The sequence below is a fragment of the Zea mays genome, chromosome 4, assembly GCF_902167145.1.
Source record: "Zea mays cultivar B73 chromosome 4, Zm-B73-REFERENCE-NAM-5.0, whole genome shotgun sequence".
NCBI classification, from domain to species: Eukaryota; Viridiplantae; Streptophyta; class Magnoliopsida; order Poales; family Poaceae; genus Zea; species Zea mays.
This window is the reverse complement of record NC_050099.1, coordinates 242,152,369-242,177,468: the sequence shown is the minus strand read 5'-3', so window position 1 is coordinate 242,177,468 and position 25,100 is coordinate 242,152,369. Positions and strand designations below refer to the sequence as shown.

The 25,100-nt window shown below is 51.1% G+C and overlaps 1 protein-coding gene across 7 annotated transcripts in view; it reads left to right on the top strand.

Moving 5' to 3' along the window:
- LOC103654843 (protein STRUBBELIG-RECEPTOR FAMILY 8) overlaps positions 1-25,100 on the top strand; it is a 35,681-nt gene that overhangs the window by 7,705 nt on the left and 2,876 nt on the right. For 5 of the 7 annotated variants that reach the window (XR_002750448.2, XM_023302245.2, XM_008681667.4 and 2 more), the window contains exons 2-15: positions 289-436; positions 540-611; positions 717-782; positions 869-940; positions 1,033-1,104; positions 1,848-1,919; positions 2,011-2,076; positions 2,172-2,237; positions 2,348-2,730; positions 3,000-3,253; positions 5,941-6,212; positions 6,407-6,548; positions 13,895-14,037; positions 14,111-14,267. Coding sequence is in view for 6 of the 7 variants with exons in the window: in XM_023302245.2 (XP_023158013.1) it covers positions 289-436; positions 540-611; positions 717-782; positions 869-940; positions 1,033-1,104; positions 1,848-1,919; positions 2,011-2,076; positions 2,172-2,237; positions 2,348-2,730; positions 3,000-3,253; positions 5,941-6,212; positions 6,407-6,548; positions 13,895-14,037; positions 14,111-14,267 (1,985 nt within the window). In the remaining variant the exon portion in view is untranslated. The remainder of the gene's footprint in view (positions 1-288; positions 437-539; positions 612-716; positions 783-868; positions 941-1,032; positions 1,105-1,847; positions 1,920-2,010; positions 2,077-2,171; positions 2,238-2,347; positions 2,731-2,999; positions 3,254-5,940; positions 6,213-6,406; positions 6,549-13,894; positions 14,038-14,110; positions 14,268-25,100) is intronic. The other 2 variants (XM_023302246.2, XM_035967557.1) reach the window with 1 other exon arrangement.

Here is a 25,100-nt window from a genome sequence, read left to right as displayed (position 1 = left end):
ATTGAGGTGGGGCCATGACCCCCTTTGCCCACCCCGTGGCTCCGCCTCTGGGATTGATAGTGGTCGTGCGTTTAACCTTTGTCCTGTGGTACAGAATAATACTATGCTTCTTTCCTTTGCCCAATGCCATCATGGAATGAAAATCTATTGTCTCCCTTTGTTTTCAGCGATGAACATCTGTTGCCTCTCTGTGTTTTCGGTGCTCTGAAGTTGGAACTTTGTAATCAATAGGTTTTAAGATATTTTGTATTGTGCTTATTTTGTTACATTGTTTTTGCTACTTCTCAGCGTTAGGACTTTTGGGGTTATATCACACATTGGAGTCGCCGTGGCAACTTTCTGGTTGGACATTCCAGGGCGGTGACCCATGTGGTGAGGGTGGTGGGAGTAAACACTGGCGAGGCGTCTTTTGCAAGGGACCATCCATTGTTGCAATGTAATTCTTAAATACTTCATTAACTTATTGGTTCGTTTTTGCTTACAAATTAATACAAAGCTGATCAACTGGCTTTGTAATTTGCAATGCTACTGACTTGCAGAAATATTAGTGGGCTCGGAGTTGGTGGATGGCTTGGCCCAGACCTGCTCAAGTTTCAGTCATTGAAAAAGCTGTGAGCTTCTAATTGCCAAGTTTCTGTACTATTCTAGCTGGTTTTGACCTCACCATTCCTGATTCAATTTAGTTTGTGGTGCTTTTCTTCTCATGTTGATGATAGGGACATGAGCTTCAATAACATTGCTGGCGAAATCCCGTCCACTTTGCCCCCAAATGTTGAATACTTGTATGTCCATTTTCCCTTCTTTGGATATCACCTTTAACTGGCTCAATATTTAAAATATAAATGCGCCTATGTCTGTTCTCTTGCAGAAATCTGGCAGCCAACAAGTTTGAAGGAAATATACCATCATCATTACCCTGGTTGCGCTCCCTGAAATATTTGTGAGTCTATATATATTTTTTGGAATGGAGTGTTTCACATTCTCTAATCTGGTTGTACAATTAACTGACCGATCTGTAACTTTTTGTCGCAGGAACTTTAGCTACAATAAACTCTCTGGAGTAATTGGTGATGTTTTTGTTAATATGGATAGCTTAGAAACGATGTAGGTTTGCTCATCTTAATAACTCTGTAATTTTTCCACTTGGAAGTGATTTTTTATCCCACTTTGATGTCCATTAATATAACATGTGCAATAAGACAAGGAAATTCTTCCCTTAGGGCTTGTTTGGATATTCATGTATTGACTTCAATCCATGTGTATTAGAGTTGTTTTGATGTTGAATTTAGTTTAAATTCACTCCAGTACATATGGATTGATGTGAATACATGGACATCCAAACAAGACCTTAATGTATGCATCTACAGTAGAAACTTCAGCAGCACATTAGTGTCTACAGATTCATTTGCTAGCTTTTATTCATCAAATACATTTGTGGATATGGTCGTTGCGGTTACTCAGTTGTGCCCATACATGTTTCCTTGCATCTGACTGATGGCTAGATGATACTTTCTATCATTCGCAATGGGTGGTTTGATGTGCTTTGTTCCTATCATGTAGAAAAATGTTGTGCTCAGTAAGCTGTCTTAAATGTCTGCACGTTTTCCTTTTCTTTTGGTTAAGATCTGTTCTGGCTTCCTTCAAACAAGCCTCCACCTGTCCGTTCCATGGAACCAGTTCATTTTTGTTTATTGAAAAAGACAAAAAGTGAACATTTCGATACTTGAGCAGTTTGTTTCCACCCTTCATGATATTCTCCTATCCGGACCATCCTTGCAAATAAAAATGTCCCGAATTTATTTGATCTTTATTGACTCATGCGAAGTTTATCCTCCACCCTTTTTCAGGGATCTGTCATTCAATGCTTTCAATAGTGACCTACCAAGATCGTTTAGCTCATTGACTAGTCTTCGCTATCTGTAAGACCGACCTGCCTTTGGAGCCAGCTATTTCACGCACATGGATCCAACACCTGTTTGAATATAGGTTTTCTTGTTTTTGCATTTTCAGTTATCTACAGCATAACGAGTTCACAGGATCTGTGATTTTGTTAGCAGGCCTTCCATTGTCATCCCTGTAAGAAATCTGACTAGATTTGTTGCTTAAACATATTTTCCTATATTTTATGCATCTTAACTCTTGATTATGACGATCAAATTTTTTTTACACAGCAATATTGAAAATAATCACTTCAGTGGCTATGTTCCTGGAACATTTCAGTCCATTCCTGAGCTGAGGTGTTGAATTATGCTATACTTTGCTCCCGTCCCCCTACTATCTGCCTCTCTCTGTGTCTTGGCTTCATATCTAGCTAAATAAATGGTTAACTTTGTGGCTGACATTCCAGGATTGATGGAAACCAATTTCAACCTGGATTCAAACTTGCATCCTCGTCATTTACTAGGAAGACCCCTGCAGCTCCACCTCAATCTTTGCCTCCACCTCCACTTCAATCTCCATCTCCATCTCCATCTCCACTAGCAGCTCAGCAGAAACCAAAGCGAAGGCCAAAATCTCCAAAGCCTTCTTTTGGGTATTCTTCTCTGCAAAATAATAGTCACCATAGGAAGTCACACTCTCGAGTGACAGCTGCTGCAATGGCTAGTGCCACATGTACAGTATTTGTACTCCTCGTTGTTGGATTGGTTCTGAGAAGTCGAAAAAGCTGTTCATGCAGCCCCAAGAGCACCTCTAACCATGCCAAGACTTTACCAGCCAATATGGAAACAGGTACACATGGGACTTTAAATTATTCAAGCATAAAAATTTCATGCATTCGTACCGATAGCTAGACTTCTATTTTATTTTCATTACAAATCTAGGATTCCAACTGTAAATCTAGGACTCATCATAAAACCTGAACTGTTTGTTATTTTCAAGGCACATTTGTTAAATGTATCCATGTACTGATGTCTGCTTTTCATTATTTGATGCTGTGTTCCTTATTTACAGGAGACTAAGATTATTTCACATCAAAACTCATATTTTCCATTTTACAGTCCCTACAGCGAATGAGGTCTTGTACTCTTGGAGTTCTCTATTGATTGGCAGTGATACTTCCTCTAGTAATGGCATTACATCTGAAAGAGTTCCCAAAATAAAAAGTTGGTTCAAGGCATCTAAAAAACTTCTAACTGCAAAACAGTTTCCAGCTGCAGACATTCTAGCGGCTACCAAGGACTTCAATGAAGAATGTTTTATTGGTGAAGGTCTCACTGGTCGAGTTTACAGAGGTGAATTTTCTGATGGCCAGGTATGGTAGTTTGATAATAAATATACATATATCGTTGTCTTCTGTAGTATCCTTGTTGGAAAATAGTATTATTAATTGTCACTTGATCTTAGGAGGATTTCTACAACATGCACTTCAGACCCCTAATAGCTGAAGTGTGCCATCAGTTATGTTAAACTAAAAAAACTCGACCTGTGGGGATAAGACAAATTGTGTAAGTTAAACCAATGTTTTTAAGTCACCTAGTCGATAACTACCGACTAGTCGATTAGTCGTTGACTAGACCGACTAATCGAGCCTAGTTGAGCTAGTCGCCTATCTGTTTCTGGACTTATATAGTATATACAATTTATAATACACAAACATCATCATGAGTTAAAGATTCTGTATGGGCCTAGTATGGCTGTATGAGTGTGGGTTGGTGGGTGTTAGACAACCTCCTTTATGGCTGTATGCGTGTTATGAGCCTTGTATGGCCTACCCATTAGCCCTTTAGGGTTTGTGTATATATTGTAACCCTGATCTGTTATTGGAATAGAGTGAGAATATTCTTCATCTAATACCGCTGAATCAGATTCTCCTAGGTGATCTTGTGTCTGATCTCTCCTATCACTACCATCTTCTTCGGTGATATAAGGGGCAAGAGCTGTCGCATCGAGCAACTACAACATGAGTGGAAAGATCCCGAATGGTGAGCCCCTAGGGATCAAACTCCATAGAGCAGCAGTTGTCGGTAGTAAAGCAACAGACTGATAGAAGGTTCTGGATGATGTTGGGGACAACAAGGATGTTGTTGAGGTACAAGGGACCCAGAAGGACCGTGACACCGACGGAGGTGACAAGCAGAGTCGACCCATTACCGACAATGATGAAGGAGAGGTGGGATTATGGGGATGAGGTAGAGAGATAGCTCTGGGATCGGGAGTGGTATGGAACGAGCGATGGAGTTAGCGACCCAGTCGGTGGGAGGAAGAGGCCGCGATGATATGGGGAAGGACGAGAGAGCCATCGGGGACACCCCCATAGAGCCACTAGAAGGGGTGTTGGGGACGACAATGTACATGCTTACGACAACCATGGGCGGGGAAGAAGATAGGGTCTCGATCGTCATGGAGACAATCACGGTGATGGGGGACAAAAACAGTAAGCGTGGTGCCCCTCCCGAGGGTAAAGCTCGACGTACTCACAGAGTACAGGGTACAGGACCTGATCAAATGCCACGAAAGTGGCTCCGAGAAGCAGACCATCATGAAGGGAGACACACACAGTAGGAGGCAGAGGAACCGCGACAGAGCGGAGGACGGGCGTCGAGCGTGCGACGGAAGCTTGCGTAGGAACCCGCGTTGGCGCTGGAAAAGGGAGAGGGCCGTTGACGGCGAGCGATGCGCCAACCACACTAGAGGGCTGTGTGACAGCAAAGGGCACACAATGGGGAGTGGGTTGCGTGGTGGCGAGCGACACGCCGTGCAGAGAAGGTGCGGCGTTGGTAAGGGCGCGCATGGCTATGCCATGGCAGGGAATCGCGAGAGATTGTGGAGGGGGACAGGCACCCGCAGGAGCAGGGGGACGCACGACCGTCGCGGTGAAGGCGAGCGTATAGTGGCCGGACGACGACGCAGGCGCGCAAGGGCCCGGTGGCGGGAGAGGCACAGCGACACAGGAGGCCGGGAAGCCATGGAGGGCGTTGGTATGGGAGGCGGGCACGAGGAAGGTGGTAGCATCGACAGAGAAGAGGAAGGGGGCCGCCGTGGGTGTGGCGTCGAGGGTCGGGTTGTTGCCGGCGGGGGCCAGGCTAGAGCCGGCGACTGCTGCCTCCGTGCAGAGGAGGTGGAGGGCGGTCGCATGCAGACCATGGGAGGCCACGCCCGTGACGAGAAGAGGGGAGGCAGCCACGGGCAACAGCGCGACGTCCGACGTGGCTCCGGCAAAAGGGCTGCAGGGGAGGCAGCGGCGCTCGACGTGGCTCTGGGGTGGGGGCGCGAGCAGGGGAGGTGTCGGGAGTAGGGGCGGCTCCGGCGAGGACGCCTGCGCCTGGTGCTAAGAGGAAAGGGTCGGCGCCAGGGGAAGGCTGGCCGAGGGCCATGGGCCTGTGGCGACGACGGTAACGTGACACTAGAGGTGGCAGCTGGGGAGAGGAGGTGGGAAAAAAGAGACCTAGCTAGATACCATGTTGGAAACCCTAATCCTAATTAGAATTGGAAGATATATTTATATAGAACAGTTGGGCCTATACCCATTACACAAAGCCAGCCCATTACAATAGGAGAACAATAACTCTAATATCTTGTTATGGGAATTCCTATTTACTGCTTGCATGAGTAACAAGCTTTTGTTTACCTATCCGGTTGTGTTGGATAGTGGACATCAGGTATAAGCAGGTCGGCGTTTAGAAAAAAAGTATAAGCAGGTCGGGGGAGGTATCCTCTGACTAAAGAAAGGTTGTGATGAGAGGGGTTGCTGTGAGGGGAGGAAATACATGCTTTTCTTTTTATTAATGTCTTTGAGTCTCGGTAAGATTTACCTTTGAGGCACAAGGAGGATGGAATTTGTAGTGTAATATGTCACTCGTGAAATAAGTTCTCATGTCTTAACGTAAATTTGTTGTCCAGTAACATGAAAAGTTTGTGATTTTTCTAAATATTGAAGTACTGATTTAGAGATCATGATTCTCTATAATTTTACTAAAAAAATTGTCAATATGTTCACAGCTCCTTGCTATCAAGAGGATTGACATGGTAGATCTGTCATTGTCAGAACAAGATGAATTAATGGACATGCTTTGGAATGTCTCCAGATTAAAACACCCCAATATCAGTGCGCTCGTGGGATATTGTGTGGAGTTTGAACATTGTGCACTTCTATATGAATATGCAGAAAATGGCTCTCTTGATGATATTTTGTTTGCACCAGCCACAAGATCCATGGCTTTGTCATGGAAAGCTCGGATGAAGATTGCTCTTGGAGTTGCCTATGCTCTGGAGTAAGAATTACACTGAGCAAATTACTTTCACCTAATTTCTTTTGTACAACGTGGTTATTAATAGGGATTTTTTCTTAGTGCAAACTTCAGTAGTATTAGTTAGAGTGGAACTGATGATGTACGCCTCTTTGATTTTTGAAATTCTATACGGACATTAGCTTTCCGAATTTTTACATGTATCTTTACCTGTGCAGATACATGCACTTGACATATTCCCCTCCAGTTGCCCATGGAAACATTAAAGCTAGAAATATTTTGCTTGATGCTCAGCTCATGCCCTACCTCTGTGACTGTGGGTTAGCCAAGTTAAGCCATTTTGTTAGCACCACGAGAATGGTCAGTGCCCTCACGTTTCCCAGCTACTAAGGATAGTAGTCCTACTTTGTATGGAATCTTTAGTATGACTATATAGTTATCTACTCTTTTCGTTTCAAATTATAAGTCCTTTTGGCTTTTCTATGTACATAGATTTTGCTATGTACCTAGACATAATGTATATGCATAACAGAAAATTATAAAATGTTAGATACCCGTCCCTTGTAATGGGCCTGGCCCACTTGTTTGGTCTATTAATACACTGCCCACCCTATTCTAGGGTTAGGCAGTTGTTTGGTCTATTAATACACTGCCCACCCTATTCTAGGGTTAGGGTTTTCACTATTCTACATGGTACCAGAGCCACACCAGCCTCCCTCCCCTCCCTGCAGCCGCCGCCGCCACCTCCCCTTGGCCAGCCGTAGCTTCCCCTCCCCTTCTCCCCCAGCCGCCACCGGCCACCTCCCCAGGCTCGACCACAACTTTCCCTCCCCCTTCTCCTGGCACCGCCGGCCCCAGCCGCAACCCTAGGCGCCGCCGCCACCTCGCCGGCGCTGACGCGGCCACCGGCCCCAGCGCGGACGCCGCCGTCGGCCTGGCTGCCGGCCAAGGCGTGAACGGCGTCGCGGCTCTGCCCGCGGGCTCTGCCGTCGGCCTCGCAGCCGGCCCTGGCGCGCGCGTCGCTGCGGGCCTGCGCGCGGGCGCCGCCAGCCTGCCGTCGGTCGGTGTCTCCCTGGGTGCGGCCCCTTCCCTGCCCGTCCCCATGGGCGCAACCAACTTTGTTGCCCTCGTCGGTGCGACGGCCGCCCTGGGCGTCAACCCCGACCAGCACCCCCTCGCCGGCCCTCTTCCCCATGGCCCCCACAGCGAGCTCGCTGTCGTTGGGGCCCCCTACATCTTCGGCCTCGGGCCCCTCCCGACGCCTCTCCCACTGCGCAACAACAGCTGCTGCGGCGACGCGGTTCCCCACCGGGCTTCTCCGCCCGCGCAACCACTACGTGGGCCGATGCCACCGCCCCCCCCCCCCGTCGACCTCGTCGGCACTAGTCACCGCCATCGCTACCATACAGGCGATCGTGGAGGCTTCCCGCGAGCGCGTTGCGACCATTGTCCTGCAACAAGAGCGTGCCATGAGCGCCGCTCTCACCGCCTAGATGGCAATCGCTCAACGTCTTCTCGGGCAACCTTCGGTCGCCCCGAAAACACCCCCGATGACTCCCGAGGCACCTCTTGCCACTGGACTCGACGCCGACCACATCGCCGTCCTCCACGCACAGGCCACCAGACTTCACAACATTCGGTCCCTCGTGTCCATCGTTCTGGACCCGACGTCCTCTCACTACCCTCGCTGGAGAGGGTAGGTCCGCCTCACCCTACGGCGCTACGCCCTGGACGACCACGTCCTTGACGACATCGCCACCTCGCCGTCCCCGGCCTAGTCCCTGATGGACACTGTGGTGCTCTCCTGGCTCCACGGAACTATCACCGTCGAGCTCCAGGACATCATCCGCGACCAGGCGGACACGGACCATCAGGCGTGGCTCGCCCTCGAGGAACAATTCCTCGGGAATTGGGACGCTCGAGCTCTTCACGTCGATGCCCAGTTCCACCAGTTCTCCTAGGGGGAACTCACCGTGGGGGAGTACTGCCGCCAGATGAAGGGCCTGACGGACTCCCTCCGCGATCTCGACGAGCCGGTGGCGGACCACACCTTGGTGCTGAACCTCCTGCGTGGCCTCAGCCCTCGCTATGGTCACCTGAAGGCTCTTATCAAGAGGACTGTGCCCTTTCCCACCTTCCATGCGGTGCGGAATGAGCTTATCCTCGAGGAGCTCACCATGACGCATGAGGCTCCCACCCCGGCACCGGCCCTCTACAGCACCACCCTTGGCGCCCGGGACCTACGCTCGGCCCCCTACTGCGTCTCCTCCGGCCCCTCGTCAACAGTCCACCATCGACGGCGGCCATCGCCCCCGCAAGGGCGGACGTGGGGGCGGCGGCTCCTCTCGTGGAGGTCCCACCGGCCGGGGGGGGCAGAGTTGGCCGTTGTTCTACAACCCGTGGACCGACACCATCTCCATGTGGTCGGGTCAGGCCCCCAGCGCCTCCCGTCCTCCGGCGCCGGCACCGACTCTCCCGACTACGCCGCCCGCCAATGACATGCCTCCTTACGGTGTGCCACCACCGACCCAGGCCCCGCCTCAGCTCCCGCCTACGGGACCGTCTACCACGACACTATTGTCCTCGTTTGCTGCAGGCTGGGACCCTGTCGCCCTCGCCTCCGCATACAGCACCATGGTGTTGGCCCCACCGCCTTCTGACTGGGTCATCGACTCCGGTGCATCCTATCACACCACTCCCACCACAGGCATGCTCTCTCGCTCAAACCCACCTCCTACCACACACCCTATCTCGATCGTCGTTGGAAACGGTTCCACTCTTCCGGTCACCTCTTTAGGTGCCTCGGTACTCCCTGGACCGTTCTACCTCAACGACGTTCTCGTAGCCCCTCACATCACTCACAATCTCCTTTCTGTCCATTGGTTCACCACCGACAATTCTTGTTCCATTGAGTTTGACACTACCGGTTTTTCTGTGAAGAATTTGGCCACCAGGACCCCTCTCGCCCGATGTGACAGCGTCGGTCCCCTCTACACGCTCCGACCGTCATCCACCGACGTGTCTCCACCTCCCGTCCTGGCCTCCACCACCACCACCACCACTTGGCATCGTCGTCTCGGCCACCCAGGACCTGACGTCATGACCAAACTTTCCACCACTTTAGATTCTTCTTGTAATAGGGGACATTTTGAGGGCCTTTGTCATGCATGTCAGCTTGGCCGCCAGACTTCATTTTCTATGGACTTTTCGTTTTCGATTGAAGTCCGACACATTTACCACCCTCACTCACTTCTTCGCCTGGGTCTCCACCCAGTTCCGTCGCCCGATCCGTGCACTGCAGTGTGACAATGGCCGCGAGTTCGACAACCACGCCTCTCGATCGTTCTTCCTCACCAGTGGCGTCCAATTGCGCCTCTCGTGCCCCTAGGCCCAGAATGGCCGGACCGAGCGCATGATTCTCACTAGTAGGGGTGGAAACGGTCGGAAACGATCGGTAAACACAAAAACCATTTTCATTTTCATATTTTTTTCTCGGAAACGAGATCGAAAACAGTAACTCTGGAAACGAAAACGATATCGGTAATTCGGAAACATCGGAAACGAAAGTTCGGTACGAAAATTACACCGGTTACGATCGGAATCTAAAAATTCGATCGGTAAAAACTGTAACTTGTATCCTCAATTGACTTCAAAAATTCACGTAAGTCATACATTTATATAAAATTAATAATAATATATAAGGTAGCAGGTCACAATAAATATATAAAGTAAGAAACAATAAAACAATAAAATCATTATTATGTATTTAAATAAAGTAGAATCAAGATGTGTATAATGATATGGCACTTACATTCTATTTATACACCTACTACTTGGTACAGTCAATATAATTAGTGTCCTCTTGGTACTTCTTAAGTTCTCATTCAAATTGTGAATATATGTATCAAGAGTAATAAGAGGTAAGAAAGCATAAATAAGATTTATAAAAGTTTCAAACGATTCTAAACTATATACCATTAGATAGATCTTGATTTTAGAAAAATAATAAAATTAGTTTTATATTTTTCTAAGCTAAGATGAATTTATAAAGATCAGTTCAGATTTAATATTTTTTCTGAAAAATACCGAATTTATTACCGACGGTAAAATACCGAATAAAAACGGTAATTTCCGGAAACGGTCGGAAGAGACCCAAACCATTTCCGTTTCCGATTCCGAGTTTTTCTACCGATTCCGTTTCCGTATTTTCGGTAACCGTTTCCGTTTCCGTTTAGACCTAAATTTCGATAAAATTTCGAAAACGATCTCCGGTATCCGAAAATTACCGTTTCCGTTTTCATCCCTACTCACTAGCACCAACATGATCCACTGCCTCCTTCCAGGCGTCTCTTCCTACTAGCTACTGGACAGAGGCCCTACACACAGCCACCCACCTCTTCAACCGCCTCCCATCGAAGGCAGTGAGCCACCACCCCCACTTCGCCCTATACGACACGACCCTCTCCTATGACCGCCTTCGTGTGTTCAGCTGTGCCTGCTATCCCAACACTTCCACCACTGCTCCTCATAAGCTGTCTCCACGCTCCACTCGCTGCCTCTTCCTTGGCTACTCTCCTGACCACAAGGGGTATCGCTGTCTTGACCTCACCTCCCATTGCATCATCATCTCTCGCCATGTCGTCTACGACGAAGATGTGTTTCCCCTTGCTGGCTCCTCCCAACCCACCGATCTCGACTCCCTCCTTGAGTCTGATCCGAGTACCCATCCCTCCTAGGCACCTCGCCTCCACCGTTACCCACACCTCGCACAGCTTCACCGCCCTCTCGTGCGGCCCCGACGACCCCGTGCCTACCAAATGTGGCTTCGACACCCCCACTAGCACGCCTGCCTGCGCCACTCGCGTTCCAGTCGACCCTGCCTGCGCCACGTGTGTCCCCGTCGACCCTGCCTGCACCACGAGCGACCTCGTTTGCGCCATGCGCGGCCCCGTCGACCTCGCCTGCGCCACGCACGACCCCGTCAACCTCGCCTGTGCCACGCGTGGCCCCGTCGACCCCACCTGCACCTCGTGCGGCCCCGACGACTTCGGCCCCATCGACGAGCGGGACCTGTTTCGCTGACCCCGCCATCGTCTACCGGCGCCGTGGGAGCGCTCCTCCCTCGACGCCCACGGACCCCTCGACGAGCGCGGCCTGATTCGCCGACCCCGCATGCCCGTGGCCCCTGAGCCATCGGTGTACCACCCGGTCGCCATTCACCGCGACCTCGGGCACTCACCCCATGGTGACTCGCCGTGCCGCTGGTGTTCTTCGGCCTGTCGACAGGCTGATCCTAGCCGTCGATACGACCGCTACTCCACCGGACGCCTCCTCGGTCCCCTCCTCCGTTCGCACCGCCCTCGCCGACCCTCACTAGCATCGGGCCATGGAGGAGTATGCGGCCCTGCTGGCCAACCACACCTGGGACCTAGTGCCACGTCCTCCCGACACCAATGTGGTCACTGACAAGTGGCTCTTTCGCCACAAGCTGACTTCGAATGGCTCCCTCGACCGCTACAAGGCCCGCTGGGTTCTTCGGGGCTTCACCCAGCGCCCCGGCATGGACTACTATGAGACCTTCAGCCCCGTCGTCAAGTTCGCCACCGTCCGCGCCATCCTCTCCCTCGCCCTCTCCTGGAACTGGGCGATCCACCAGCTCGACGTCAAGAACGCCTTCCTTCATGGCACTCTGACGGAGACTGTCTACTGCAGCCAGCCCATTGGCTTCATCGACGCCGCCAACCTGGACCTGGTCTGCCGGCTGAACCGCTCACTCTACGGCCTCAAGCAGGCGCCGTGGGCCTGGTACAGCCGCTTTGGACTCCATCGGCTTCGTCAAGGCCAAGTCGGACACATCTCTCTTCATCTACCAGCGGGGCGAGGACATCGTCTACCTCCTCTACGTTGACGACATTGTGCTCACGACATCCACCGTCGATCTCCTACAGCGCACTATCATCGCCCTCCAATGGGAGTTTGCGATGAAGGACCTGGGGCCTCTCCATCACTTCCACGGCATCACTGCCGAACGCTGGCCCCAGGGTCTCTTCTTGCACCAGCGTCAGTACGCCATCTACATTCTGGAGCGGGTTGGCATGTCCGACTGCAAGCCCTGCTCCACGTCTGTTGACACCCAGGCGAAGCTCTCCGAGGACGACAACCCCCGGTAGCCGACGCGAAGTCTTACCGGAGCTTGACAGGTGCACTCAAGTACCTCACCTTCTCCCGGCCCGACATCGCCTACGCCGTTCAGCAGGTGTGCCTTCATATGCACACACCACGGGAGCCCCACCTCACCGCTCTCAAGCGGATTCTGCGATACCTTCGGGGCTCACTCGACTACGGCCTCCTCCTCCGACCATCCTCGACGTCGGATCTTGTGGTCTACACCGACGTTGACTGGGCTGACTGCCCCGACACACGCCGGTCCACCTCCGGGTATGCCGTGTTCTTGGGCGCCAACCTCATCTCTTGGGCCGCCAAGCGGCACCCTGTCGTCTCCCGCTGTGGCCAACGGCGTGGCATAGGCTTCCCGGATGCGCCAGTTCCTCCACGAGCTCTACAACCCCCTCCAGCGTGCCACCCTAGTCTACTGCGACAACGTCAGCGCCGTCTACCTCTCCACTAATCCCGTGCAGCATTAGCGCACGAAGCATGTGGAGATCGACCTTTACTTCGTTCGAGAGCATGTCGCTGCAGGCGATGTTCGGGTCCTCAGCGTCCGCACAACGCTACAGTTCGCCGACATCTTCACCAAGGGGCTACCATTCAGTGTATTCCTAGACTTTTGGTCCAGTCTCAACATCTGTACAGGATAGAGTTGTGACTGCGGGGGGGGGGGGGGGGGGGGGGGTTAGATACCCGTCCCTTGTAATGGGCCTGGCTCAGTTGTTTGGTCTATTAATACACTGCCCACCCTATTATAGGGTTAGACAGTTGTTTGGTCTATTAATACAGTGCCCACCCTATTCTAGGGTTAGGCTTTTCACTATTCTATAGAAAAGTTGACTTGTAATTTAGGATGGAGGGAGTATTTAATTAATTCTAGGATCAAGTTGTGCCTTGAACGCCGATCATCCGTTTTATCCTAATGCATAAATGATCATGATATCTTCTGATTGGAATATGAATTCCAACAAAACCGTCTTTATACAAAATCGAGATTTATCACAGAACATACTCTCGGATGTTTGTGCTTATGAAATATTGGTCTAATTTGTTTAGCTTCCTTGCTTGATATTTTCCTCCAAACGTATTAAGAAAATTATAGGGTGTTGTTTGGTTTGAGGAATGAGCTAGTCCACCATCTTCTCACTCCTTATTTTTTTGTTTGGTTTGTGGATGAATAAGTTGATCAATTATCACTTCATTCCTCATAGTTATTTAGTACTAACATGAGGAATGAGGTCATCCCACCAAATTTGGGGAATGAAATCATGATACACCACCTCATTTTGACTGTAGCGTTTCTCAAACCAAACATCCCATTAGTGTATTGTACCCTGAAGTACTACTCGTGTCGTAATCTTCCCCTCCCTGCGAAAAATTATGTGATAATAATTTTTTTTTCGTTAACAAAAATGAACATTACTTTATTGTTTGCTTGCCGAATATTTGAAATTGAGTTCCTATAATTCGGTCAGCTGCCCGTTAATGGTTGTTCATTTAATTATGTTTTTCAAAATAACACTTCCCAACCTGAACAGAAGGATTCAGAAGCTATCATCAGTGCTAAAGGCTATGCTGCCCCTGAGCTTAGTGATCCTGGAGCAAATGACATCAAAGCTGATATTTACAGTTTTGGTGTTATTTTGCTTGTGCTTTTGACTGGGCAAAAGGCTTTTGACAGGTATGTATTCTCAGTTTTCTTTTGTACCAAAGTTGCAGTATGGATTTCTAACTAAAGGGTGTTTCCTCTTCAGTTCAAGAAGGCAAAGTGATCAGTTTCTAGTAGATTGGGCAGCTCCTCATCTTGATGATCTTGATTCATTGGAAAGAATTACTGATCCAAGAATAAGTGGCTCTATGCCACCTAAAGCTATCTCTTCATTAGGCATTATCATCTTGCTTTGCGTCAAGGTAATTCTCCATTCTCTTTCCTGATACATACTTTCTTTTAATTTTTGAGCGTTGCAGATGGTGTAAGTTGTGGAGGCATGCCTGGTGTTACACCGACTCCAACGGTTCTCCTACCCTATGAAATTTCATCTTCTCTGTATGCTCAGTGGTGTCCTTTAAATATAAAAGACACTTCTCTATCCTCTATATATAGTGACTCGCTCCTCCAGTTTATTTTTATACTTCAAACAATAGATAAAATAAAACTAAAATATGTACAAGTCATTTGAGTGTATGATAAATACATCATACATACAAAAGTCTAAAGCAAAATATGTCTCCGATATGAGTATTTAACGTATAGAGGATGAGATATAAATGCCACTGTTGGAGAGGAATGAGATACACAGGAGAGTTTTTTTTAGAGAAGACTGGATATAGAGAATATAGTTGAAGATAGTCTTAGTTCAAAAGGCTTAAGAGTTTTTGTGTATATAAACCGTAAAACATTAGGACTGAAAAATGTTAGATGAAATGATCGACACCTATAGGAGTGGCTACCGTGTGAATATATAGATCAATGGTGTACATCACAGATGGTACAGAGAAGAATCAGGGGCGCAGCCTTGTAGTCAAGGAGAAGAATAAGGCAGGGGCGCAGCCCTGTAATCAAGGGAAGAATCAAGGACGCAGCCCTGTAATCAAGGAGGAAATCTCTATCCTTTAACACCCCCTTCAATCTGGATGTAGGGTGACTAGGTTCAGATTGCGTCGACTGCTACCAAAAGGCGTGAACGACAGTGGTTTAGTCATGATATCAGCCAACTAATCCTTGGATGCAATTGGTCGAACTTCAAGTTGGCGGCTTGATACTCGCTCTCTGACGAAATGATAGTCCACCTCAACGTGCTTCATACATCAATGAAAAATCGGATTTGCACATAGATATGTGGCGCCAATATTATCACACCATAAACTCGGTGCACGAGGAATAGAAATCCCCAACTCGCAGAGGAGAACCTGTATTCAGATAATCTCAGCAGTGGTGTCCGCGACGGCTTTATATTCTGCCTCAGTGTTGGAGCGAGAAACTGTGGATTGCTTTCGTGAACTCCAAGAAACAAGATTAGTCCCCAGAAAAATGGCATGGCCACCGGTGTGCGCCTATCATCAGAGCTACCAGCCCAATCAGCATCTGAAAAAGCACTAATCAATAACGACTCTAATCGAGTGAAGCATAAGCCCATGTCAATAGTATCACGAAGATAACGAAGTATGCTTTTAACCGCAGCCCAGTGATCACTTGTTGGTGCGGACATAAACTGGCATACTTTGTTAACACAATAGGGAGAGATTCGGCCGAGTCAAGAGGATGTACTGAAGGGCCCCAACTACACTTCGATATTTTGTCGCATCATCAGTAGATAACGGGGTGCCACCATGAAGAACAAGTTTATCTGTCGGAACCATAGGTGTAGTGACGCCTTTAGAGGCAAGCATATTGGTCCGAGATAACAAGTCCTTGATATACTTGTGCTGCATTAAGACTAGGCCTTGAGGAGAATGCCGAACCTCAATGCCAAGAAAATAGCTTAGAGTGCCAAGATCTTTTACAACAAAGGTTGTTTGTAGCTGTGCCAGGAGATGATCGGTACCCATAGGTGAAGAGCTGATGATAATAATGTCATCAACATAAATAAGCATGTACATCTGCACACCCTCTTTGTTGAAGATAAAGAGGGAAACATCAGCTTTAGAGGCATGAAAACCAAGATCAATGAGCTTCACACTAAAACGAGAAAACCATGCTCGAGGGGCCTGCTTGAGACCGTATTGAGATTTATCCAATTTGCACAAATAAGTGGGATGCACACCATCAACAAATCCAGGAGGTTGTCGCATATACACATCTTCATTGAGAAGTCCGTGAAGAAAGACATTTTGAATATCAATTTGACGTATACTCCATCCTCGAGTAACAGCCAAAGATAATAAGATCCGAATAGTCGTGGGCTTCACAACAGGACTAAAAGTATCATCATAATCAACCCTGTACTGTTGCTTGAAGCCTTTAGCGACCAAGCGTGCTTTATAACGATCAATATAACCATCGGATTTCTGTTTTAATTTGAATACCCATTTGCAGTCAATAATATTAAGACCAGCACGAGGAGGAACTAGATGCCATGTCTTATTGTGAATCAAAGCTTGAAATTCATCACTCAGCTTGTCTCCACAGGGGATGGCCTAGAGCTTGCACATGTGATGAAGGTTCAACACTACATGTTCGAATCATAGAATAAGTGACAGTGCCATCTGTGCGCTTCTTGGGTTGGCGAATATTATGCCGAAGACACGTGCCATAATGATGTCCCTGGTTATTAGGAACATTGGACGCAGTAGGCACTATAATCGGATCTGTTACAGGAGCCACAAAATCATGAGCATTATCACCTTGATTTGGAGGAGAATCAGCCATCACGTTTGGTGCAGATATGCGCACAGTAGACTGTTGTAGCTCCTGGTCGAGCCCATCATCAACCGGAGAAAATCCAACAGGGCACGACTGAGGCACGTCTGCTGCGGCTGCACCATTTGGAGAGAAAATTGCGGGTGGCAGCTGGATTGGATGAGCACCAGAGCTTTCAGCTTCTTCAGATGCCAGTCGTTTGGGTGACCGCCAGATTTTCTGCAATAACAGAGTCAACAAGCACCAGAACATGCATATGGTCACAATTTAAATAAGTACTACTACTTCCCAATTGTAGAGTGCATGTATCTGGGATAGGAAAGGTTGTTGTGGGGGATTTGAAAGGGAATGATTTGTTTTGGAAAAAGGAAACACACGCTCATCAAATATGACATCACGAGAAATGTATACACGACCGGAATCAATATCAAGACACTTGTACCCTTTATGGAGGGAGCTATACTCGATAAATACACATTGCTTGGAGCGGAAAGAAAGTTTATTTTTATTATATGGACGAAGGTGTGGCCAGCATGCACAACCAAAAACACGAAGCATGGTATAATTAGGCGGAGCATTAAAAAGACGCTCTAAAGGACTTTTGTTATCAATGACTCGTGTAGGCTTGCGATTAATGAGATAGGTGGTTGTGAGGAAAGCTTAGAAAGGCTAAACCAATTTCAACAATATGTCGATGTTTTCGCTCGGCAGAGCCATTTTGCTGATGAGTGTGTGGACAAGAAACACGATGAGAAATCCCTAGTGAGCGAAAAAATTGGTTGTGAATTTTCTGATACTAGCCTCCCCAATCGGATTGAACACATTTTATTTTAGGATCAAGGAGGCGCTCAACATGGGTTTGAAACTGTGAGAAGAGATGAGGAGCCTCAGTACGATCATGCATCAAATAAGTCTAAATTTGGAAAAATCATCAATAAAGCTGATATAGTATTTGAATCCACTAATAGATATAGGCGCAAGACCCCACACTGTTAGTCCCACAGATTCCATTGATTAGGGCTAACCCAACAGGTTAGCTATATAGTGTTTTACATGGGCCACATTGGCCTAGCCTTAATAGGCCTAACACTCTAACACCCCCCGCAGTCTGGATTTCCGATGCAGCGGAGTTCACAGACTGGACTCAAAAATGGACTCAAAAGGAAGACGTACATAACACCATAGGATCCCCCACAGACGCAACTAGCCACTACTGATGTTGAGGCTGGAGCGAAACTCGGCGAAGGTTGAGGACGGAAGACCCTTGGTGAAGATATCAGCAAACAGGGAGGTGGTCGAGACATGGAGGACTGGAGGACCCGAACAATACCGGCGACGACATAATCGCGGAAGAAGTGCAGATCGATCTCGAGATGCTTGGTCCGCTGGTGCTGCACTGGGTTGGTGGAGAGGTAGACCGCGCTGATGTTGTCGCAGTAGACCAACGTGCTCCTGGACAGGGGGCTGTGAAGCTCGGCGAGGAGCTGCCGGAGCCAGGCAGCCTCCGCCACGCCGTTGGCCACATCACGGTACTCCGCCTCGGCACTCGAGCGAGAGATGACCGGCTGGCGCTTCGACGACCAGGACACCAGGTTGCCGCCTAAGAAGACGGCGTAGCCAGAGGTGGATCACCGAGTGTCTGGGCACCCGGCCCAATCAGCGTCGGTGTAGACGACCAGCTCGGAGGAGGTAGACCGGTGAAGAAGCAGCCCGTAGTCGACGGTGCCCCGGAGTTAGCGGATGAGGCGCTTGAGAGCCACGAGGTGGAGCTCTCGGGGGTCGTGCATATGGAGACAGACCTGCTGCACGACGTAGGAGATGTCCGGCCTAGTGAAGGTGAGGTACTGAAGGGCACCGACAAGACTCCTGTAGCCGGTGGGGTCCGCGACCGGGTCACCCGTGGCCTCTGAGAGCTTGGCCTGCGTGTCGACTAGGGTGGAGCAGGGCTTGCAGTCACAAATCTGGGCCCGCTCCAGATTGTCAAGAGTGTACTGCCGCTGGTGAAGGAGGAGTCCGGAGGGGCGAGGCTCAGCGGTGACCCCCAGGAAATGGTGAAGTACGCCCAGATCCTTGACCAGAAACTCCCGCTGAAGCGCGTCGACGAGGCGGCGAATAAGGGACTGACTGGAGGCGGTGAGGACGATGTCATCCACGTAGAGGAGCAACTAGGCAGTCTCTGCTCCATGATGGTGGACGAACAAAGACGTGTCTGACTTGGCCTCCATGAAGCCCAGTGTCACCAGGAACGTAGCCAGTCGTCTGGAGTGCCACGCCTGGGGGGCCTGCTTGAGGCCGTAGAGGGACCTGTTGAGCCGGTAGACCATGTCAGGGCGAGAGGAATCCACAAACCCCATCGGCTGACAGCAGTAGACGGTCTCGGTGAGGGCGTCGTGCAGGAAGGCGTTCTTGACGTCGAGCTGGTGAACTGGCCAGGAGCGAGCAAGGGCCAGCGAGAGCACCGTGCGGACGGTGGCCGACTTCACAACCGGACTGAAGGTCTCATCGTAGTCGACGCCGGGGCGCTGAGTGAAGCCCCGAAGAACCCAGCGAGCCTTGTACCGCTCCAGGGTACCATCGGCCCGCCGCTTGTGCGTCCAGATCCACTTGCCGGTGACGACGTTGGTGCCGGGTGGACGTGGCACCAGATCCCACGTCTGGTTGGCGACGAGCGCTGCGTACTCCTGCTCCATCGCCTGACGCCAGTGGGGGTCCAGCAGGGCGGTGCGGACGGAGGAGGGTACCGGAGAAACCTGCAAGTCTCCGGTCGTGGCTGCCAGGACACGGGGCGGCAGGGTACCAGCCTTGTGCCGCGTCACCACCAGGTGGACGTGCCGCAGGTCGCGGTGAAGGAGCGGTGGGTGGTACACCGACGTCTCGACCCGTGCCGCAGGAGGCCGCGACGGAGGTGCAGGGGTCCCTGGGGACGGGGCCACCGGCGGTGCCGCTGGAGGGTAGGGCACCGGTGGGGACGGCGGTGGTGGCGGCGATGGCTGCGGTGCGAACCCCGGCGACGGCAGCCGGCGCTGGTAGACCCGTACCGGCTGGGCGAAGCGGGCCGGAGGGGTCGGTACCGACGGCCCCGTAGGCGGTGCAGTCCCACCACCCCCGCTCGGCTCGGGGGCGATCGTAGACGGGGCTTCGCGGAGAGGCGACACCACCGGACCCGGGCAAGGCACCGGGCCGGGAGTAGGACCAACAGGCGGTGAGCGAGTACCTGTAGAGAGAGGAAGGATAGGTGGCTCGACCACCGCGTCAGTCGGAAAGGGAGTGAAGAGGTCAAGGTCAGGGTCGGAGGAGGGTGGTGTGGTGGTAGAGTAGGGAAATACAGACTCATCAAACACCACATGGCGAGAGATGAGAACCCGACGAGAGGAGAGGTCAAAGCAGCAGTAGCCCTTGTGGTGCGGGGAGTACCCGAGAAACACACAGAGGGTGGAACAGGGTGCTAGCTTGTGAGGAGCAGTGGCAGCGGTGTTTGGGTAGCAGGCACACCTAAAGACACGGAGGTGGTCATAGCGCGGAGGGGTACCGAAGAGTGCCTAGTGAGGAGTGGGGGCCGGGCACGCAGTGGAAGGGAGACGGTTGAGAAGGTAGGTAGAGGTGTGGAGGGCCTCGACCCAAAAACGTGGCGGTAGGTGCGCTTGGAGAAGAAGAGTCCAGATGGTGTCGTTAGTCGTGTGGATCATGCGCTCAGCCTTGCCATTCTGGGAGGAGGTATACGGGCAAGACATCCGCAACTGCATCCCGTGGGATAGAAAGAAGTCACGGGAGGCGAAGTTATCGAACTCACGACCGTTGTCACACTGAACGGCCTTAATGGTGAGGCCGAACTGAGTGGACTCCCAGGCGAAGAAGTGGCGGAGGGTGGGGAAAGTCTCAGACTTGGCACGCAACGGAAAGGTCCACACATAATGAGAAAAATCATCAAGCACGACAAGATAGTATTTGTAACCCGACATGCTGGTAAAGGGTGAAGTCCACAAATCGCAGTGCACAAGATCAAAACTATGAGTAGCATGCGAGGAAGAAGTGGAAAACGGAAGACGAACATGGCGGCCTAACTGGCACACATGACATGGATGCTCCTCAGGGGATCGAGTACATGGGAATTGGGATAGTGGCACTACGAGTAAGCTGTAGCAAGGCATCACGTCCGGGGTGTCCAACTATCCAAGGCGACGATGCCAGGTAGTAGAAGATGTGGTGGCGGCAAAAACAACAGCTGTGTCGGGTGACGAAGACGAAGATGTGGCGTGCGGAAGTCGAAGGGTGCAGAGGGGGCCGGTGCTGTCACATCTGAGGAGGGGGCACCGAGTTGTCAAGTCCTTCACAGTTAGACCAGAAGAGTCAAACTCTACAGAACAAGGATTATTAGCAGTAAACCGACGAATAGAAAGAAGATTGTGGATCAAAGAAGGAGCGACAAGAACATCGGGAATGAGAAAAGAGCCGGGAGGGGCACCCACAGATGTGACAGGAAGACACGAGTCATTTGCCACCATGATGGACGAAGGGAGAGAGGAAGAAGGAGGGCGAACAAAGGTGAGTATACCAGGGTTGGGAGTGGTGTGGTAGGTAGCACCGGTGTCCGCGATCCACTCGGGACCCATCGGCGGAGTCAGAGTGGGAGTCTGGAAGGCAGCCAGGGCGGCCGCGTCCCAACCAACCAGCCCGGACGGTGGCGTAGCCGGTGACATGGGCCACGACGAAGCGGCAGGCGTCGAGGTCCAAGGCGACGGTGAGGCGAAGGCAAACGCCGGCGGCGAGGTGAACCCCGGCTGCGCACCAGCGAACATGGCGGTCGCAGCACGACCGGTTGCAGCGGCGGCCGGGCCCGCGCGGCCCCCCACGGCGGCAGTAGGGCCCGTGCGGCCAGGAGAGGCGGCGACGTCGCGCTGGCCAGGGGAAGCCGACCGCTGCCAGGAGGAGAGGGGAGGGAAAGGCTCATCTGCCATGGGAGCAGCAGCGCGGCGCGCACACCAGGGAGGATCAGCGGCGGCGGCGGTTGGGCCGCCTGGGATGAGCAGCGGCGACACCGAGCCGCCTGGGAGGAGTAGCGGCGGCGGCTACCGCCTGGGATGAGCAGCGGCGGCGCCGGGCCGCCTGAGAGGAGTAGCAGCGGCGGATGGGCCGCCTGGGAGGGGCAGCAGCGGCGGCGGCTGCTGTAGGGGAGAGGAAGAAACCCTAAGCGGCGGCGGCGGCTGTAGGGGAAAACCCTAGGCGGCGGCTAAGGGATAGACCTAGGCTGATACCATGTTAGTCCCACGGATTCCATTGATTAGGGCTAACCCAACAGGTTAGCTATATAGTGTTTTACATGGGCCACATGGGCCTAGCCTTAACAGGCCTAACACTCTAACACACACATCAGAGTAAATCATTTCCAAAGGATATGTAGAGCGATGCACTGAATGGGAATAAGGAAGTTGATGACTTTTACTTGACACACATTACAAACAGAAGGAATGGACTCATTGGAACACGAGATATTATTTAGATGCAAAATAGACCTAACAATTGAAGAGGCTGGATGACCAAGCCGTGCATGCCAATCGGTGCGGCTCATGGTGCGACTGACTTGTGCATGTTTGAGGACATCGATGTCGAAGGGCTTGAGCATTCACACCGCCCGTCCAGAAGACTTTTCCCTGACTTGCGATCCTTTATGGAGAAATGCCAAGGATGGAATTCAAAGAAAACATCATTATCACGTGAAAAACAATGGACAAATAGAAGATGTTTTGATATTTTAGGAACATGCAAGATATTGCGCAAAACAAGAGGACGAGTAGTAGTATTAATGGAAGAGTGACCAATATGCATAATTCGCAAACCTGCGCTATTGCCGACTTGCACGTGTTCTCCTCCCTTGTATTGGTCCCGAACAGCGAGTTAGTCGAGATCGCTGGTGATGTGGACGGTAGCACCGGTGTCGTTGTACCAGTTGGGGTCAACCGTGTATGAAGATGTGGACGCCAGAGCCGCCGAGTGTGATTCCTCCTGATAGCTGTCATCCATGCGAATATGCGATGCCAACAACGAAGGGCCGTGTGGCTAGTTTTGCCACAAATCTAGCATGGGGGGCGACCGTTGCTGGTTTGCCAGTCACCACGCGCATCATGGCGACAGGAGAAGCTGCCCCTGGAAGAAGTGCGGCCTCGACTGCGGTCACTGCGGCCATGACCACAGACAGATGTTATGGTCGCTAGATCGGTGAGGGATTAGAGAGGCAATTCGATGGTTGGAGGTGCTGGTGGAGGTGGGGCGGTACTGTTCATGCGTGAACAGTACTCGCGATTACTGTTCACAGGGCGCTGGCTGGGGGCCTCTGCCCACGGCCGAGCAAGAGGGGTTTTTTCCCTTCTAATTCTTGCTTACTTTATTTCTCATCCATTGATTACATAAATAGGCCAGCTGGTTGCCCCTATCTAGCTAGAGATCCTTATCTCCTTAAAACTCTCCTAAAAACTCTAAACAAACTACTAACTGATAACCTTCCTAGATAATTTCAACTAATCTCCTAAATAATCTCAACTAATCTTCTAATCTTATCTCTAACTATCCTTATCTAATCCCCCTTGGAGGGCCCATGGCAGCTGCTACTGCAGCCCCTCCGTGGGCCTCCTTAGGCCCTGACACTACACCCCTCCTGGACAAGCAGCTCGTCCTCGAGCTGCAGCATGACGGGTGCTCAAAGACCGAGTCTACTTGACCCAAAACCAGACACCTAGAAGACAAGCCTTTTACATCTCGGCTTATCTAATTATTCCGAATCTGAATTTTTTTTCACCCCATAAGATAAGGCGGACACCCTCCGCGCATTGGACTTGCACGTGTGCAGCCACCTGGATCCCATGGACGCCATCTAGACGAAAGGGGAGCATATGGACGACCACCTGGAATAGGTCGCAACAATAACCATCGGAGGCGCCCTCGTGGCGGCCGATAGCGGAATGTGGTGGCGTTGAATAGTGCGCCCTTGCCGATGACGAGGGGAGTGCCTTCCTTACCGCCACTACCGTAGAGTTTAAGTTTGTCGCCCGCGGGATATGTACCATGCTCGCACTTGGAGATAGCGGCCCGGTGCCACTGCTGATGGCCGTCCGACAGGGCGAGGTCGCGCCCCCATGTGCCGAGGTCAACCGTCACCAAGGCCGCCTCGAGCATCTGCCGGCGCATCTCCCGCACTCTCCGTCATGCAAGGAAGCCACGAGCAGCAGCTTGTATGCCCACAGCCGCCGACGTCTGGAGCCGTGCGGACAACGCCAGGTGGTGCTGCTCATGTTGCACTGCTACCTTGATTTGCAGCAGCCCTTGCTCAACCTTCTGGAGTGTGGCTTGCATCTTTGCGAGATCAGCCCTTATGTTGGTCCACAAGTCCCCCATCGATGGAGCTGGTGATTGTTGAGCTGTGGCTGCCCCTAGTGGCGTCTCCCATGGGGACGGAGACGCCGTCAACGAAGATGTGACAAAATTTGGTGTTGTCCCTGGAGATGGGCACGCCGGCGTCCAGGATGTGGTGACAAAATTGACAGGCGATGTTGCCCATAGAGATGGGGACGCCGATTGCCAGGATGGCGTGACGAAGGTGGCATACGACGCTGCCCATGGAGATGGGGACGTCGGTTGCCAGGACGACGTGACGAAGGTGACATACGACACAGTCCATGGAGATGGGGACGCCGGTTGCCAGGATGACGCCGCGAAATTGGCAGCAGAAGCCATGGGATCAGATCGAAACCCAAGCTATCCGATACCAGATGTTATGGTCGCTAGATCGGTGAGGGATTAGAGAGGTGTATCGATGGGCAGGAACGTCGGCCGGAGGCCTCTGCCCACGGCCGAGCAAGAGGAGGGTTTCTCCCTTCTAATTGTTGCTTACTTTATTTCTCATCCATTGATTACATAAATAGGCTAGCTGGTTGCCCCTATCTAGCTAGAGATCCTTATCTCCTTAAAACTCTCCTAAAAACTATCAACAAACTACTAACTGATAACCTTCCTAGATAATTTCAACTAATCTCCTAAATAATCTCAACTAATCTTCTAATCTTATCTCTAACTATCCTTATCTAATCCCCCTTAGGGCTTGTTCGCTTTGGAGTTGATTGAGGGGGATTGGAGGGGATTAAATCCCCTCCTATACAAATTTGTATAGGAGGGGATTTAATCCCCTCCAATCCCCCTCAATCCACTCCAAAACGAATAAGCCCTTAGAGGGCCCATGGCAGCTGCTACTGCAGCCCCTCCGTGGGCCTCCTTAGGCCCTAACACCACCGCGGCCAGCAAAGTTGGCCCATGCACAGTGAACCTGTTGCTCGGCGTGATGCTGCAGTTGGCGCTGCTCGTAGACGAGAAGATGCGCATACGTGTCATCAAGAGAG